The sequence below is a fragment of the Topomyia yanbarensis genome, chromosome 2, assembly GCF_030247195.1.
Source record: "Topomyia yanbarensis strain Yona2022 chromosome 2, ASM3024719v1, whole genome shotgun sequence".
Classification (NCBI taxonomy): domain Eukaryota; kingdom Metazoa; phylum Arthropoda; class Insecta; order Diptera; family Culicidae; genus Topomyia; species Topomyia yanbarensis.
This window is the reverse complement of record NC_080671.1, coordinates 189,220,264-189,238,768: the sequence shown is the minus strand read 5'-3', so window position 1 is coordinate 189,238,768 and position 18,505 is coordinate 189,220,264. Positions and strand designations below refer to the sequence as shown.

The 18,505-nt window shown below is 38.0% G+C and overlaps 2 protein-coding genes across 2 annotated transcripts in view; one reads left to right on the top strand and one right to left on the bottom strand.

The window, feature by feature from the left end:
- The window catches only part of LOC131682483 (uncharacterized), a 182,140-nt gene that overhangs the window by 12,411 nt on the left and 151,224 nt on the right, over window positions 1–18,505 (top strand). The gene's annotated exons all lie outside the window — the stretch shown is intronic.
- LOC131682484 (transcription factor glial cells missing-like) lies at window positions 13,347–17,184 on the bottom strand. The gene is made up of 3 exons (XM_058963977.1): window positions 17,070–17,184; window positions 14,825–15,395; window positions 13,347–14,758 (listed from the first exon to the last, which is right to left on the bottom strand). The coding sequence occupies exons 1-3, from the start codon at window positions 17,078–17,080 to the stop codon at window positions 13,739–13,741; spliced, it is 1,602 nt and encodes a 533-aa protein (XP_058819960.1). The 5' UTR covers window positions 17,081–17,184; the 3' UTR covers window positions 13,347–13,738.

Sequence of the window (18,505 nt, the reverse complement as noted above, 5' to 3'; positions counted from 1 at the left end):
GGAATGTATGGAATGGACTATAATGCAAATAATTTATTGAAACGCTAGTCTATTTCACTCCACATTATTCCAAGGATCCCTTTAGATCCCCCTATGATTTATATATGTATCAATAAGGCATTTTTTGCTGAATAACAAATGAATAAATTTAGCTGCTACTACCTGCTACTCTAGAAACCGTAGCCCCTTAAAGTTAGCCCAAAACAACCAAACAATCAGACATGCATCCTTAAAACGAAAAGATAGCGAGATGGTCTATTCTGCGAAAAGGTGTGTTTTGAAAGCATCCACAACTTTCTAGAACATCTAAAAACTGTAAAAAATCTAAAAAAAAGTTCCAGTAAAAACACCTTTTAAGGGGGTATTCCGACATGTAATTCAATTTCACCTAATAACTTTTTTCGCTTAACAGATAGCCATTTCACTATTTCAACAACGTTTCATAAAATCATTTCGTTTATAAACTTTCCATATATGACTATCAATTTTGGTAACAACTTGTAAAGTTATTTTTTTTTATCTACGTACATACCCCCTTAAATCAAAAATTTTCAACGTTATGTTAAACTACTTAAAAAATAAAGAAACCTTTCCGAAGACATCAAAGTGCAATAACCAATAGTTTCGTCGCAAATATCAATGTCTGGCTTTTTTGATTCCGTCCCACTGTACACCGTAGGGACCATCCATAAATGACGTAGCATTTTTTGAGTAATTTTTAACACTCCCTCCCCCATCGTAGCATTTCGTTACAAACCTCTAAATACCCCCCCCCCCCTCCCCTGGTAATTACGTAGCTTGACGGTAACTCTCCCCCCTCCTGTTCTCGTAAAAAAATTTTTAAAACATGAAAAACGATGTTAGTTATTCTCCTTTAAAAACGCTACGTAGCCTGACATGACCCCTACTCCCCCGTCGTCACATATCATCACAAAATGCAAAACTTGCCCTCCTCCATATAATGCTACGTCATTTACGTACTGTACATTGGAAATACATACCCTTTTAGCCATGCCAATGAATGGGATTTATTTTTACAATTCCGGGAGTAGTTGCATTCTAAAGTCCATAACCTTGTGACAAAGTCACCATTTATGTAGATCATTAAGATATTAATATTCATCTTCATACTTCCAGCGGTCAGTTTTTGTTGAAGCTTGGCGCCCTTCATCGACACCGCCTAAAATCCAATCAATCATAATTTCACTAAATTAACCAAAGTAAATACGAAACGAAAAGATTATACAACTACCAGAATGACAGCGGTTACTTTTCAAGTATGCCAGTTTGTAGTCCCATCAGTGCTGGCAGCAAGTTTTTGACCGCCAGCCAAATTGGTAATAATTGCACGTTTCGGTTGTTCACTTTTAATGTATATTATGTTGCAGTATGTACACATATAATTTGCCGCTCATTTTACTCTCGTTTTCCCATCCTGATAACGGTTCATTTTCGCTTTCGCCTGCTAACGAGGCTCCAGGATACATGCTCGAGTCGAAATTGCCACTTTGCTAAAGGTCTCCACGAGGTGCACTGTAATCGAAGATGATTTTTTTTTCGATAAGCGGTTTCGGTGTCGAAGAGGCGCAAAAATAAACACTCCATTTCTCTTGAAAGCTGTGCGTCACACAATTTCTGGCGCAGAGCGGAATGTGATCAAAAATGAGTGGACTGAGAGTGATTCAATTCGCGAGTGATGCTTCGTTTTGCGTAATTTGACTACACGAGTAAAGTTATTAACGAGTTAAATTAAGTGATTATATCGTCGATTGCGAATCGGTTGGTGCTAACCGGTTTTGGTTAAATATGTTGTGGAATGACAGTAAGAAGCAACCTTGTAAAAGAAGACTGAAGTACGTTTAAATATTCTTTGTACCGTAAAACGGGGTATTTTTGATCACCGGGGTAATTTTGATCAAATGAGACTTTTTCCAGTAACGTACGATAAGATGATTCCCTATAACAAAATCATCAAAACAAAATACAAACCATATTCTAAACATGTTCAGCATCTACCGGCAACGATTATTTCGTCATTTAGTGAACCTTTCATGAACAAAAATTCAAATTGAAAATGATACAACTTTCGTGCATCGTTTCAATCTGTTCAAACAATTCTTTGTATATAAATGAAATCAACCAACTTCAACTGAACTGATCACTTTTTTAGAAACCGTAAATATTTTTGTCCAATAATTTATTTAAAAAATCCGAGATTTTTAATGCTAACTATTTTATTTCGACTATTTTCCTGAAAAAGTGCGATAAAAGTCGGCCGTATCCTTCCAGGCAATTTTGTTTTCTTACGAGACGACACAATAACGGGTCAAAAAATCGTCTGCCGATATGCAATCTACGCAGCATTTGGAGCGTTATTTTTTATTTCGATACACATATTTTGCTGATCAAAGTTACCTCGAAAACAACGAATGAAAATTTTCAACAAATTAATAGTAAAACGAAATACATTACCAAACAATTTGGACGTTTTCAATCTATGGGAACCAGTACTTGTTTTAAAAATGCAAACAATTACATCTACCTGATTTGAAGAAAGTTATTCGAAAAAATGTAGAAAAATTGATCAATGTTCCCCCGTTTTACGATATCCCATGTCGTTGTATAGACTGTCACAGAATGATATGTAAGCCCGCGGATACGAAATAAGAACCCAGCGGCTACAACATACGTTCTTCTACAGATTTTTCGACCACAAATTAAAACTAGAACAGAGGAGGTGGGCCTATGACGGACACCACTTGTCAGATGAACACCATCAGGATAGAGCATAAAGCAAGTTTTTAAAATATTTGGGAAAATATAGTAAACGTAAACCAACTCAAAATATTATAGAGATGCTAGAGTCAGGGCCGTGCCGTGGTGACCTTGGTGGAGTGTCATTTTGACGCCCTTTTAAGGTTTAATTTCGCTTTCGTTTCCAGTTCGACTTTCGAACAACAATTTAGTGTGTACCTTTAAAATGACCTACTTATCCAATTTTATCACTTGGATAAAGATTTCGTCGCAAGTTCCCCACTTCCCCCTCAGCGAGATCCAACTAACCGCACGGGTTTGATTATTATATTTAATTTTGGTGATTTCAGAAACAAATTTTGCTTTTTCTATTGATGCATCTGGTTATTTAGGGCAATCTTCACCACCTTATTTAAAAACGGACAAATATCTTTAACCGTACTAATTGTGTAAGGAATTAAATTAAAAAAAAAGAGTTTACTGCGGGTAAGGGATAAGTTGGATACCTACTAACTTTAGCTAGGAATTATTTAGGACATTTCGAATAAATTATAATTAAAGTCGAATTTTAACAATTTGTTAACTAAACTGCTGTATTAAGGGAGGGGTAAGGATTTCAGCGTGAAAAAAAACTTTTCGATTTTTTTTAGCAAATTTGGGTGAAGCGAATTATTACAAATTTTTGTGCACTATAATGTATCATTTTAACAACATTCTGTAATTTTTTCATCCAAAAATATCGACAAGCGACTTGTAGTTTTTTGTAGAACGTTTCTGGAAAAACACGATTTGCGGTGTTAACTGCCATTCAAAAACTACTTCACCGATTTATTTCAAATTTTGTATACACATTCTATGTATTAAATACCCAACCCCTACGTTGAGTTTTCGAGATAATTTAACTAGAAAAAATATGGGTAGGTAATGTCAGAGACATATTCGAAGTGAAGTAGAATACACTTAGGCTGGTAATTCGATTGCTGTAATTTTTACTATCTTTTGCATGGTTGCATTAAATTCAGCTATCAAGTATTTCTGTTATCTGTTATATGCTTTACCTACACGTACATCACTTGCGTCCTACTTCGAAACCTGCAAATGTCCGCCCGAACACATGGGTGGCAGAATTCAACTGCTTGGTTTGTTCCCAAGTTTTCAGTGGGTAATTTTTTAAGTGGATAATACTATCTTTACTACTCACATTATTGAATATTTCATTACACATATGTATAATGGGATCAAAAGGCATTCGTCTAGCTGCTTTATTTTAGAAATAGGCCACTTTAAAGTATGGCATGCACAAATGAAATAAATTAAAGGCCAAATCGGATAACAAATACTATTTGGACTCACTGGAAGTTAAACTCACTCCACAATCATAAGCCAGTAGAAGGGCATTTCCGCGTGGAATGTCAGCATTAGAGAGTTCAGGCGAATATCCTATAAAAATAATATATTCAAACCTTAACCAACCAGGTTTCTTCGTAATAATCCTGCAATTGTCACGTATGATAATAACCGACAACAAATGTAGTACCAGGACATTCCTTTTAACAGAGCTTTTCACTTGTAGAGCAGTGAAATTCGCAAACAAAGTAAGTAAATTGAAAATCCCGTTTCACGTTTCCCAGTTTGCCCCCAGAATCAAACCATCAACAGAAACTTATATCAGTATTCAACAAACCAAAATAATCTCCTTCAAATCGTCAATCGCAGTCACAATACCGTTTGCTAGAAGAAAAGTATTAAAAGAGCACACTACTTCGCAGTGCACTCTGGAGCGCGCGCCGTGGTGTATTTTTATGAGTACGCCACACATAATTGAAAGAGCAAGAGAGCGGGGTCTTTCTCACCCAACTACCTCACCGCCAGGGAACACTTTAACTCCAAAAGATCTGTGCTCATTGTATGCATAAAACAGGCGCTCCTGTACATCATTGAAATGATGCCTGATAGCAGTCATGGAATATATTGCTTCGAGCTGACGGAACGTAGCAACTACTATGAGGTTAGAAAGCAAACTGACGATTTTTTCTTATGTGCTGCTTTTATAAGTGTGTCGCAGTTCATTGGATGCAAAGAGCAGAGATGCCAGGTACTTTTTTCAAATGTCTGCAATAATAATTTTAAAAGTCTGGGAAGAACAAAAAATGTCAGGAAAGCTAGTGTAACCAAAAGCCTTTTTATTCAAAAATCTGCAAATATCTGCAACCAAACTAAAAAATCTGCAAATATCTGCAACCAAACGGAAAAATCTGCAAATATCTGCGTCATCGAAAAAATCTGCAGCTTAAATTAAAAGTCTGCGAATTTGCAGACTTGTCTGCAAATCTGGCATCTCTGGCAAAGAGGCAGTCCTAGCAACGCTTGCTGCTTGGTTCAATTGTTCGAACCAGTCAACGCTGATTATTACCACTTTCACAAAATACATTATTTTCGTTATTTATAGTAATAGTACATTTTACGAAATCAAATGCAATATACGTGCACTTATTTCCGATTAGATAGAGCAAAAATATTGCGATTTCGATCAGTACAACAGAAGTTATTCGCATTTGTAAACTGGGAAAATATCTCAGCAGAAACCTTGAAACGGGACTTCTATATTGAAACGTTAGAAGTATTCTACTTCAAAAAATCTTTTAAAGTATAATACTTCAAAAAAAATGTTCAAAAAAGTAGAATACTTCAAATTTTTTTCAAAAAATCTGTTGAAGTAGAGTACTTTAAAATTTTTTTTTGTTTTCGCTATATTACGCCAAAAAACCCAATATTGTTGTTTTTGCATAACACGAGGTTCACAACAAGAGGCAAAGTTTTTACCCATTTTGATTCATGACTTCGTGGACCTTTTATAAGTCTACTTAGCATACTATCAAAAATATCTTTTGCTTGTTTTGAAAACCTTACTGTCTATTTCTCTTTGACTATGCGTGTTCACCCTGTAAGCAGCCTAACTAATTTTCGCTGTGCAAAAATCATGTCAAAATTGTCGATTGACAAGATGTGAACCCTCTTGCCCACTTCAAAAGCTAATAAGACTACAATCAAACACAGAGGCTGGTATAGCCATAACATAGTCATCTATCAAATCACTGACAACACAATGACTTCTAATTGAACACTCTGTTATCCTGCCTGTGGCAAGGACCGTCACAGCCATCCCGATTAACACAAACGGTGTAAATATGTTCTGCTTGTGAACCGGATGTGTATACAAATACGACGAGTGGTATCGGGGATGGCATTATTCACTGCTGAAAAGGACATTTAAAATCCGAAATTCTCCATGTGAAACCAAAAAAAAGATAAAAGAATTCCAACGACCCATGAGTAGCCCCTTTTCAGTTTGATGTGAAGAGGCTCGTCGTCCACACTCTCACTTTCAGATTGTCGGTTATTCTAAAGGGCAATGGCCTGGGACGATTCCGTTGGGATACTATGGTAACGAACTATCTTCAGTTCTGTTGCATTCGGAAAAGTAACACAAACAGGGATGCCAACGGTACCGATAAACTACATTTTTTTCGATATATTTACATTTGCACAAGCCGTACAGCCCGCTACAGCGACGCATCACTACAGCTCTTGCCAGAACAGTAGCCAAACCGAGTACATTTTCCCGTACAGCAGTAGAATACATTTTTGTTTTGCTGCTGTACTCCGACTGCTCGGTGAGAGTGTGGCGTAGTAAAGTTTGTTCTCTCGCTTTGTACATTTTTCTCTGCATAGTCAAAGGGAGAGTCCCGCACACGAAAGCGTTGATGCCGGCAGTGGCGTAAATGAGCCGCATTCATTGTAGTCATTTTTGAATAAAAAAATTAAAAAGATTGAAAGTATTAAAAAATGTAAAATAAGGAAAGAGAAGCTGTACCGCTCGCGTCTGGTGGCTGTACTGGGGACAGTAGTTTTCTGTCATGTTACTGCTTTACACACAGGCAGCCGTACAGCGCTGGGCGTCCTGCACTAGCGAATGACAGCAGCATCGAGAGAGAAATGAGAATGTAGGCAGAAAAATTACAGCCGTGGAAAAGGTAGGCATTTTGCATCCTTGAACACAAAAGTCAAAGACACAACTAAGCATGTATAAAATTATACCTTCTAAGCTAATCGAAAAAAGTTTGTTGAGAAATAAAATAGACCAATTCTGATATCAAAAGTTGAAGAGATCAGCTGCAAAATCAAAACATATACAAGCAACTTTCGGTGATACTGCGTGTAAATATCTTAAACTTTGGCAGTTATATAGCAGGGGGTCCGGAATATGCGTATAATAATAACAAATTAATATCTGCAATAAAAATCTCCAGGGCCACACCGCATTCACAAACTCTTCCGAAAAGACAAACCCGCCTTTACAGCTTCTCTATTACCTTTCAAAAGTAACCAAAGAAACAAAATCTCGGTGACTTTTGTTCGGTGTTGGGTTTTCCTCCCCTTCTGCTTTCGAACGAGCCACACCGCATAAACCAAACCACCAGCCGATCCCGGGTCGTAGGTACGACAAACTTACGGTTTAAGGACAATATAATAGGCTGAATACCCTCTCGAAAGGTAGTAAATTGGAGATTTTGCTCGCACTCTTCTCACTTCTTGGCTTCCGCAGCGATTTCCTTTTCCGGCGGGTCGTTTCATAAGCCATTGTTGAAATGAAGAGCAGTGTGACAGTTTAGAGCGAAAGCTCATATAAATTAGAAGTACACAAAAGTGATGTCATGGAGTTATGGACACACACATCGACAGCTAGTGTGTAAGAGCTCTTGAGCCTTGTGCAACAATATGTTTCGAGTACTGATCCTTACGGAGCGTCGTTTCGGGAACAATGAAAGAAACAACGGTCAAATGCGGGGTAATTATGGGTTGTCCCAATGTTGCAATTGATATTTAGACGGCTCAAGAATGGGAATAATATATAATCAACAATTTTAATGTAGCCGTTCCATAAAGATGTTTTTAAAAAATAGTAAAGATTCTTGAATTAAAGGTACGATTAAATGGACTTGAACTACGATCGACCATACCAAATTACTTCAACCTTTAGGGTGTTTGGGGTAATGTAGTGAAAATAAGTGAACGTCAAGAGAAATCATGTCATTATTAATTGAATCCACATTGTGGAAACAACGATAAGTCTAGTTTATGCTAGGCTGAATGGCAAGTTCATCATACAAACGAATCATAGACAGGCTCACCTTATTAGAATGCTTAGCCATAACAGAGGTTTGAACACTTGGAACATGATGAGAACATCCTTGCCAAGTCTTTTCCTTCACTGGTTCGAAAAGAAAAATTAGGTTTTGTAAATTACATACCTTGAGACAAATTTAAAACAAAATTGTCTTAAAAGATCCCAAGGCATTTTACCAAGCTTTTTTAAGAGAATAATTGAATATAAATACCTAGTTAACAATAAAAATCCCTGATTTTTTGTGCGGTAAAACAGCAGTATCGAAAACTGGTTTTCGGATAACGAACCAACGCAAAGCACTATCTTTAGGTATATTTATATTGCCATGTTGATGACAACAGTATCATGCACTAACCAGAGACTATAACAATGCAAACACAAGAAAACGTTCGTCAAAATTCACCCATTCAGCCGATCGTTTTCAAACTTTCAGCGAATAAAAAAATCATATCATTAGACTTTTTACACGTTTGTTTCATTAAATTTCATAGCCATATCCAAAGGCACATCCTCTGAACACTCGCTCGTAAGTTCTTGTATAAAGTGGGCCAACTTGTTTTTGTGTGGAAATCCATTTTGCTCATTTCTGCCTTCGAATTCACTTCCCTGCTTACGATGGCCTAATGGGCTCAATGGGGCGCAATTTCAGTACCTTCGGGGTTAAGATCCCCCGAAATTGACTTCTTTAGCCTTGTACAACTCCGGAACATGTTTCGAACAATGGCACGAGGCTAAAGCGAGCCAGACCTCAGAAGTAGACGCTTTTGGAGGCATTCTTTCAATTACTCTTGCTCATTGATCGTTGCGGTTGTCGAGAGCGGAGTGTTACGTTCTCCACGCGAGCTAATTTCCTGCCAAATCATACATTTTTTGGCAAACTTAGACATTAGCCTGGCCGCGATTTGTTAAAAAAAATATTCAAAATAGACATATCAACAAGCGCCGGATCGGAATAGTTTCCTTCTAACCTAAACACCTGTAAAATTTGAAACCGACCCAAAAAAAATTACTGGACCCGAAAATGATTTGAAGTGAGCCAATAGCAATTTTATTGAAATTTTGAATTTTTTGGTTTCTTAAAAAAGAAATGTATAGAATTCGCTCAAACTTTCAAGATATTTTCCGAGACCCGGAGGGCCGAGTCTTATATACCAATCGACTTAGCTTGACGATTTGGGACAATGTCTGTGTGTGTATGTAACGGACAAACTCTCATTCGTGTTTCTCAGCAATGGCTGAACCGATCTTATCGAAACCAATTTTAAGTAAAAGACCTATCAGCCAGACAGAACGCTATACATTTGTTTTTTTTCTGATCTTTAGTTTTCAAAATATGAATGTTTGAATGTGTAAAAATGGCGTTTTTTGCAGTTTTATTGTATTGAAATGATGCTTTCAGCAAATTTGTAGCTCTTACTTTTGCGAATAACGTTACTGAAGACAGGAAATATCTATTTTGAATACTTTAACAGTTATGACTTGTTGTTTGTGGATTATTCTTTGTCGCTAATTTATTGTTCAATGTAGTAATAGTCCATTTAAATAAGCCAAATATTATTTCGATAGAACGAATTTTGTATTTCATTTTTCAATCTACAACCGCAAAAAATAACAACCGAACAATTCCGATCAAGTTGTCTGGATGGAACTTAACCACTTATCAGCGCAAAAAATTTCATTTTCGCGAACCTTTTGACAGCAAATTTTCTAACTTATAACCAGCGAATCGATCTGGAACATATTTTGGAAAATTAGAAGCGAAACAAATAGCTCCAAGCGTTGACAGCCGGACAAATCATCCGGAAAAGATAGAATACTTCCCGTGCTACTTCAAAGGTATTTGATATTCTCAAACACGCCTTGAAAAAGATTGTGCCTGCTACCCATCCTGTCTTGCTACCGGGTATATCCCGAAAGCATGGCGTGAAATAACTATTAGATTTATTCCCAAAGGGGGGCGCTCAAGCTTTGAAGAAGCCAAGAGTTTAAGGCCTATTAGCTTAAGTTCTTTTTTGCTGAAAGCTTTGGAACGGATAATCGATCATCACATCAGGAACGTTAGTTTAGTTGAATATCCACTGCACAAAATGCAACATGCATATCAGTGTGGGAAATCCACGATCACTCTGCTTCACGATGTTGTTTACAACATTGAGGAAGCCTTCTCGCTAAAGCAATCTAGCTTGGGTGTATTCCTAGATATTGAGGGTGCTTTTGATAATGTGGCTTCCAATCTATTCTGGAAGCGACGCGCGGTCATGAGATATCTGCATGTATCTCGGGTTGGATAAACGCAATGCTTAGTAACCACATTTTTTGCTCGTCACTGCGACAGCCTGAGATACGGAAGTTGAGTATTTGCGGTTGTCCTCAGGGTGGCGTTCTGTCACCTTTGGTATGGAACTTGGTAGCCGACGGCTTGTTTAAGAAACTCAATGAGCTTGGATTTCCAACGTACGGGTTTGCTGACGATTGCCAAATACTAATTACTGGATTTTGTATCGGAACAATCTTTGACTTAATGCAACAGGCATTAAGAGCTGTCAAACAGTGGTGTCGACAAGTTAAATTATCAGTTAACCAAAGCAAATCTTCTGATTCTTTTCATAAAGAAGCGAATAACAACCGGGGTTCGTCCCTTGCAGTTCTTTGATTCTGAGCTACTGTGTGCAGATCAAGTCAAATACGTTGGAGGTATATTGGATTCCAAACTGACTTGGTCTACTCACATTGAGTTCAGAATCAAGAAAGCGTGCATGGCCTTCGGGCAGTGCAGACGAGCTTTTGGAAAGACCTGGGGTCTCAAACCTAAATACATCAATTGGATTGGCACGACAATTGTACGTCCAGTACTGTTATACGTATGCCTTTTGTGGTGGCAGAGGGGAGAGGTGATGACAGTCCAGTCAAAGCTAAACCATCTGCGCTCATGGCGTTGACTGGTGCTTTTACCACAACTCCGACTGCTGCTCTTGAGGCACTTCTAAATATCAAACCAATACACATACACCTCAAACAATAAGCACTATCATGTGCATACAGACTGCAGGTTACTTGGTTTTGGAACAGTAACCATGTTGATATTGCTACCAGTCATACACGATTGTGGTCACAAATGGTTACATGGAGTGAAGATATTCTTGTTTCCAGCGATATTACACTCACATATAGTTTTCCTTACAGGACATTCCATGTGAAGATTGCTTCTCGAGAGGAGTGGTTGTCTGGCTATATGGAAAGACAACAACAAACGCAAGTGGTCTGTTACGCTGACGGTTCTCTGATGGAGAGACGTGCTGGTGCTGGTGTCTACTGTCGTGAAATGAGATTGGAACAATCTTACTCATTAGGTAGGTACTGTACTGTATTCCACGCAGAAATCTTTGCGATTATGTGCGGGGTACAATCGGCCCTTCAACTGAGTTTGTCCGGCAGAGTTATAAACTTCTGCTCCGATAATCAGGCTACAATCAAGGTCCTTAGCTCAGACAAATCACGGTCCAAGTGTATCAACAGTAAAATTGCTGCCACTTTCTGTCATTTTGTGTTTAATAGGCATTTTACAAAACGATGTATTATTCAGTTTCATACCATTCATTTACGTGATTTTAGAATTGACTGCTTTTTCAATTTATTTAATCGATTAGTCTACTTTCAAGGAGTATCTGTGCAAAATTTGAGCGGTTTATTCCAAATATCGTAAGAGATGCAGCGTTTTAAACGAAATAGACGGGAAACAAATCACGCGCTGCAAAACGGACTCCTTTACTCGGAATGATCCTTTCGTATCATTGGGCCACTGTTACAGAAAGTTACAACCGCACTTTGAGATGCATACAAACATATTTACAATATAATTCCATATGAAAACTACTTAGCTCACCTTATTTCACTGGTTTCCATTAATTACTGTATCTTTTTTCGTGGAACAAATTATATTAATGCTTTTGGCCAGTTTTTTGATACGAATACTCTTCTGTGAGTCTTTTCAAAGTACTTGCCTGATGTTTTATTACATTTAAAAATATTAGAAAACTTTGTTAAATTTTATTTGATGCTTTCCTTCCGTTGTATGACAGATATCAGAGTTTTTGTCTCAACAATACTGTTGTATGAAGGCCAAAACCCCAGGGCCGGCGGATAGCGTGGGTAGTATGGGTAGTACTCCCACTAGAAAATAGTCGAGTGGGTAATTACCCACTCGAAATTTTGGACCTTTTCATAAATTTGAAATCTGCTACGTATGTATCTCGGGCACACATTTGAAAATATCGAAGTACTACAATTCCATTTGCACAAACACACCGCAAGTGATTTAATATAAATGTAACGTAAACGTGGGTATTGCGAAAATGAGACAAATCCCTATTCTATTACCCTCACCCTATGCTTACTACCCACTCGGGCTAAAAGTGTGACGCCGGCCCTGAAAAACCCTAAGTTATGTTATGGAAATCACTCCAAAATGAAAACGGCTTGAGATAAAAAGACGTCATCTGCAACAAAGTTATTAATAATTGATTGCTCTAGAAAATTGCGGTAGAAAGTATATAGAATGATATAGAACGATCAAGTAGAATGTGAAGCAAATTTTGTAACTTCGACTTTTATACGACCACCCCAAAACCGCTTCAGCGAAAAGAAACAGTTCGTCATACACAATAAATGTTTCTAAGACATGATTTTTCTAAATCCAAATATGAAAACGTGAAAAATGGTTTCCTGCTGCATTCGCTTCCTGTGCATTGTTGACACTATTACAATATTTTTAAAAATCATCTTCAACTCGTGGTATTAATGTTGCCGTATTACTTACATATTTTCCAATATGTCATTATCCTGATAACTAATTTCTTTGCGCGGTTTCTGAGGTTGTATTTCTGATTTAGCCCTTCTTTGTGCAGACACCATTCACAGAAGAGCACAAAATTTGGAAGGCATAAGGACACAAAAATGATCGGTTTTTCCTTCTTACCGAGTTCGGTAAATTTTCCAGTAAGAAAGATGTGTTCCTAGACTATCCACACGGCATGCCGTTAATATTTGAACGAATTTTATACCTGCATGTGCGACATATAATTATGAACACGATACGACCCATTACGCGTCTGCTTCAAGTTGTTCTACATGAAAAAATATTGTAAGTTGTAGTGGGTAGTTTTGGTGGAACCAATTAGGACTAATAATCGGACACTGGTGGAGAGCATAAATTTTACAGAAGAAGTGCAAAATGTAGCGAGCTGCTTCTATCAGATCAGGAATTTCTTCAGATTTTTTCGATTACCCAATCCAACAATATATTTCAAACTGAGTGACCCAGTGTAGTTCGTCCCAGCTACAAAATACCCAAAACAAATGTTAATTAGCAGTTATGTGATATTCTTACGTACAGCAAAACTGTGCATTTCAAATAATTTCTGACATCTTTATTCACTATTAAAAATACATATGACTAGAATTGTTTCAACAAAACATTATTTTTGTAACCTCTTATTACATTTGGAAACATTTTCACTTCTTCTATTAAGACAGTTATAATCAGTACTGGGCAGACAAATAATATCTAAATATTGTTTCAAAATAAAACTTAAGTCTTACTACACTGGTACACATGTTAAAACTTAATTCATCCGATCCGATGCAATGGTTTTTGATTAGCTGCATGTGAGCGCTTTCGTCTACTTACTCCCTTTCATCAACAAACTCAACATTTCAACAGCAAAAAGGTCGTTCTTTAATGCCTTTCAACGACAATTTGTCCATTGTTAATCAACACATATTACCTCTATTTCACACTTAACTCAGATAATCTGCCTGTTCCATCAGATAGTACTGCTGCTGCGGATGGCTGCTACCATTAGCGACGGTATCGAGATGATTCCAGCCCGCCGTCGCCGACACCGCCATTGATGCGTAATTGCTACTATTGCCACTAGCAGTGGAACCATTCCACCAGCTATCGGCAGCGATCGTCGTCTGTTCTGCGGCAGCATTGGGGACGAGAGCATCCCCACTGGAAGCTTCACTGTAACCACCGTACGGCAGCATCATTGCCGTCGCGTTTGGTGATGCGGAATTGCTGTAATTTTCGTAGCAAAAGTTCTCCACCAGCTGATTGGCTGCCGCCGACCCGTCAGTTATGCTATCAGTGAGTTTGCTTTGCGACACGCAACTCGATTGGCCAATAAAGAACGAATTGATGTCGTCGCAGAGGCGCAGGTTGATTTTGTTCATGTCGGGGAGTGTGGCGTTGTTGTTATTCGTATTGACACCGTGATAATCGATTTGAGGACTGGAGTAGTAGGAGAAGTCGTCAAACACGCTGGAACCACTGGTCAGACTAGCAGTATCTGTGTCGGTGCTATTTGTTTCGTACTTGACACAGTCAAAGTATCGGCAGCCATATTCTGAGTTGGCCAGAGTGTTCTTGTAGATGTTACCACTTTCCATGTCGAGAACCGTAGGTGGGGAGCTTCCGAGCGTGTGAATGCTGGTGTTTGAGTTGCTCGGGTATTTGTTGGTTGGCCGAATGGGTTGATCCAGTTGGAATATTTCCTCCGGATGGATAAAGCTCGAGTTGTCGTAGTAGTATGATTGGTTGTAATCTTGAATGGTTTGAGGAATTTGAGTTGGTTGATTGGTGGGTACTGTGACTGTCCCATAGTTGCAATGGGAGTTCGATTTGTAGTTGCCTGGAAAAGTTATGCTGTAACTGTTTTCCGGATTTACACGGGTAAGCTGGTTCGGCGCGGGTAGTATTTTGCCCGATTCCAGCAGTTGTTTGGTGACTTTTTTGGTTTGTTTGACGTTGGTAATCTGTTTGAAGAAAGAAAACTGTTGAACTATACTGTACGACTAATAAGTTTGCTATGAGAAAACTACCTTAGTAACTTTTGATTGGATTGCTTTGAGAACACGTTCACGTCGACCGATTCCCAGAATTTTACGCGTTTCGCCAGACGACTTCGATTCCGGCCGAGGATGATCGTGCACACCTTTGCCTTGGAAGAAGATTGCGTTTGCCGTGTGGCGCCAAAAATGTGTCACAGGATATCCACAATGACCTCGGCAAGGCTGGATTTCCAAAACGCCCCCAATGCATAATCTATTGGGACATGCTTTTCCCTGTTGCTTCCGTCTGGCCTTGTCGCATATGGCAGGACGCAGGGTGATTTTATCTCCATTTGGCAAGACACATCTTGCCGAACAAACCAATACACCCAGGCAGCTTTTCTTCAGGATGCTAACATTGTGATTGTTGGTGTTTCGCATTGCCCATCCGGACGTGTGTCGTTTGGCCTGTTCGTCCATTAAGCGATAGATATAGCGACAATGACCGTCACTCCACTCGTTAAAATCATTCAAGTCGGCATCGCAGACCGGAGGCACATTGGGATCATTAATGTCCCACTCGAGACCGATCCGGCTGTTGGACGTAACGATATTTGATTGCCTGTAAAATTGAAGAATTTAAACATTTTAATAAATACGTTCAATTTTTGAGGAATTGTCAGAGAAAATTCATTTTATAAGATTACTACTTCGAACTGCTTTGATGAACTAAAATTAAGTGAAATGGCACTTGAATATATTTAAACGTCTCATAAAACAAGAACTCAGACAAAAAGCTGGCAACTTAATAATTATTGTAACGCAGTATATCTTCAACTAGCTAAATAATCATCTTAACAAATTCAACTCAATAGAGTCGAATTTTTAATCCATCCGAAACGTAAAAACTTAAGTATAATTACATACTTAAAACATTGTCCGGCTAAGTACCATCTGAACAAACCGGTATAATTTTCCTACGCTGTAACTACGTAAAACGGTATAATTGAAGATGATATATTGAACGATACTTTGAAAGCTATCGCGCTATACCTAGCAAAGTTTGGCATACCTGTCATAGATGCTCAGTTACATTATTGGTATGCATCCAGGTATGTATGTAGACCTAGTTGGGAATGACACAAGTGGATAAACAAACAACTTGCTTCAAACGACAATAGAATCGGGTAGTTTACAATATGTATAGCAAACAAGGGCAACTACAAATATAACTTAAAGAGTGGTCGTAGTAGCAAAACTTCCCCCAATTGGCAAAATATGTTAGCCGTCAAAGAAACTACATTGATGTCTGTAGAATTTCATCGTATTTAGAAGTTTTGAACAAGGTCAATTTCATTCGAGAAAATGATAAAAAAAATGATTCGCAAAACTCTTCCAAATATTCTAGGATCTTCTTTTATAGAATTCAAATGACTCAAACATTATGTATAGGTGTAAATCTAACAAAGATATAATTTCGCTCCAATTTTGAGCCGGATTTGGAGGTAGAATGTTCACAAGTTTCAATCAAATCTACTTACTTTTTTATTGATCGGTCTTTGCATTGGTCATATAGTTTAATAAAATACTATTACCTAATGTTTATGAAGAACTTCAATCATCCCAAACATATGTGAAATTCAGGCTAATATTTTTTTTATTATTTGACTTAAAATTGTTTAGTAGATACATTCGTCAGCAACCTTCTTATGGCATTTTTATTTTTGACAGTGTACTACATCGGTGTAGTCGGTGCAACACTCATCCAAACTTGGGTGTACGCAGTATATATCTCTTTTAGCACCACACCGGGGTAGCACCAAGTAAAAACGAAAATGCTATCATATTTCGTGTCTATCAACGATTTGTTTAGTAGAATAACAGAAGGCTTAGAAAAATGAAACAAGACGTTATCCCACCAAATCCTCGTGATTGTAGTATAAAAACCAAGTTACTCAATTGTTGTTACTTAATGAAGAACGATACGTTATTGCTTTCAACTAATTGAATAGTCGGATAAAACCCAAATCATCCATTTCTAAAATTATTATTGAACAGTAAATATTCCGTTGCATTTTAATGGAATTTCATTAAATTTAACTATTGTACGTAGGCAATATTCACAGACTGAGCTTCAGTGTGTACTAATATTCAACTAGATTTGATATAAAAATCAAATTAACATTTTGAGTAAATTTGGAGAAAGTGAAATATATAGCATCCAACAAATTGTAGTTCTTCACTTTATGATTTTTTTTCAATCAAGCTTCTACGTATGATATTCCAAAATACTTACACAATCACCATTATGTCGACTCGAATGCCACAGAATTAATTTGTATGAATTCTTGCACTTGTAGAAATAAAATCGCACACAGCAAAAGTTCACCAAGGTTTAATTTAATTTAAACTTTTAATTCAATTTCACCACAAAACGCTATTGTTTTCTTTCTTTTCCACTATGTTCGATTGAATTGCTCAAAACACAACACCACTTAATTCCATTCCTCAGTCGGTGGTAGTGACTGTTAGTCGTTCGTTTCGTATGCTTTTCGTTTCTTCCTAATTTTAATTGATCTTCCTGGCCTCGGTTTAATTCAGTAGTATCATCACTTGCTATTTCTCCACACACTTCAAAATCTTTCGTATGGACGTCATTCACGAATTCATATTTAAAATAGACCGTCGCTGTTCAAAAGACCTCAACTTTTCTCGGAGCCCCAATTAAGAAGCTATGAAAAACACGTCCAAACTGACGAGCTGCGCAACGAAAACTAAACATGCCACCGAAAGGCACTTTCAACATTCTCTCACGATCGCATAGTCGACTCTCACTCTCACCCCTAACAACAGCATAAGCATGGAATCATCGTCATCATCGACAATCATCGTTACGTAGCGCTGCACTGTAGCACAGTTATAACAGAAATAAATAGCGATACGACATAAAGCTCCGCCCACAGCAGCACAACCACCAATCGCGACAGCATGCTCATTCATCCATGCTCGCTGCCCATTGGTGGAGATTACTGTTCTCTCTGTGTGTGAGCGGTTAGTTCCTATCTACAATGGTTAAATTAAACAATTATCCTCTATCCCGTGCGACTTTAGTTCATGTAAACCAATTTACTTTAAGAAAACCATAGCTCAAAATCCTGTACTCCCCAAGAATCGAAACGCTTCAATTTATCCTGACCTTCAACGTCTCAATGGATGTTGGCAATCGTAGTGCGGTGTGAATTGTTTTGATGCGACCCTTCGGCGACCAATGCGACACCGAGGCCACTATTTAATGGACCTTTCCCAATGATTGGCCGTGTCTGGACACTAGACCCTGATGTCGTGACATTGATGCTGAGACCAGCAGATTTTTGGGAGAATCTTGGCAGCAATCCATGGTAAGGCGTTTGAATTCGATTAGATTTCACTCGCCAGATTTAATTGAAATAATTTGGTGGGCTTTGAAAGAGGGAACCGCGCTCCATAAAGTATATGAGGACGTGTACGGTGAGGTCAGACGGTAGAGACGGTTTGGTCTGTTTGAAAGGGGATATACATTGTAACAATTGCTCTATTAGTGACACATTATGAGCATAATTTGTCAAGATTTGTGGTATTAATAGAATGATGGCGGAGCCGCTATAATCTCAAAAAGACGATTTTGTTTACTCACACAATCTTAAAGAAATAATTAAAATACCTTTTTAACTGGCCAACAGCGAGCGGGAATTG

What these genes read in the sequence shown, in the direction of transcription:
- LOC131682484 (XM_058963977.1), bottom strand. An exon ending in TCCAATCAAAAGTTACTAAG is followed by an intron (nt 14,759 to 14,824) that starts GTAGTTTTCTCA and finishes TTCTTCAAACAG; the next exon opens with ATTACCAACGTCAAACAAAC.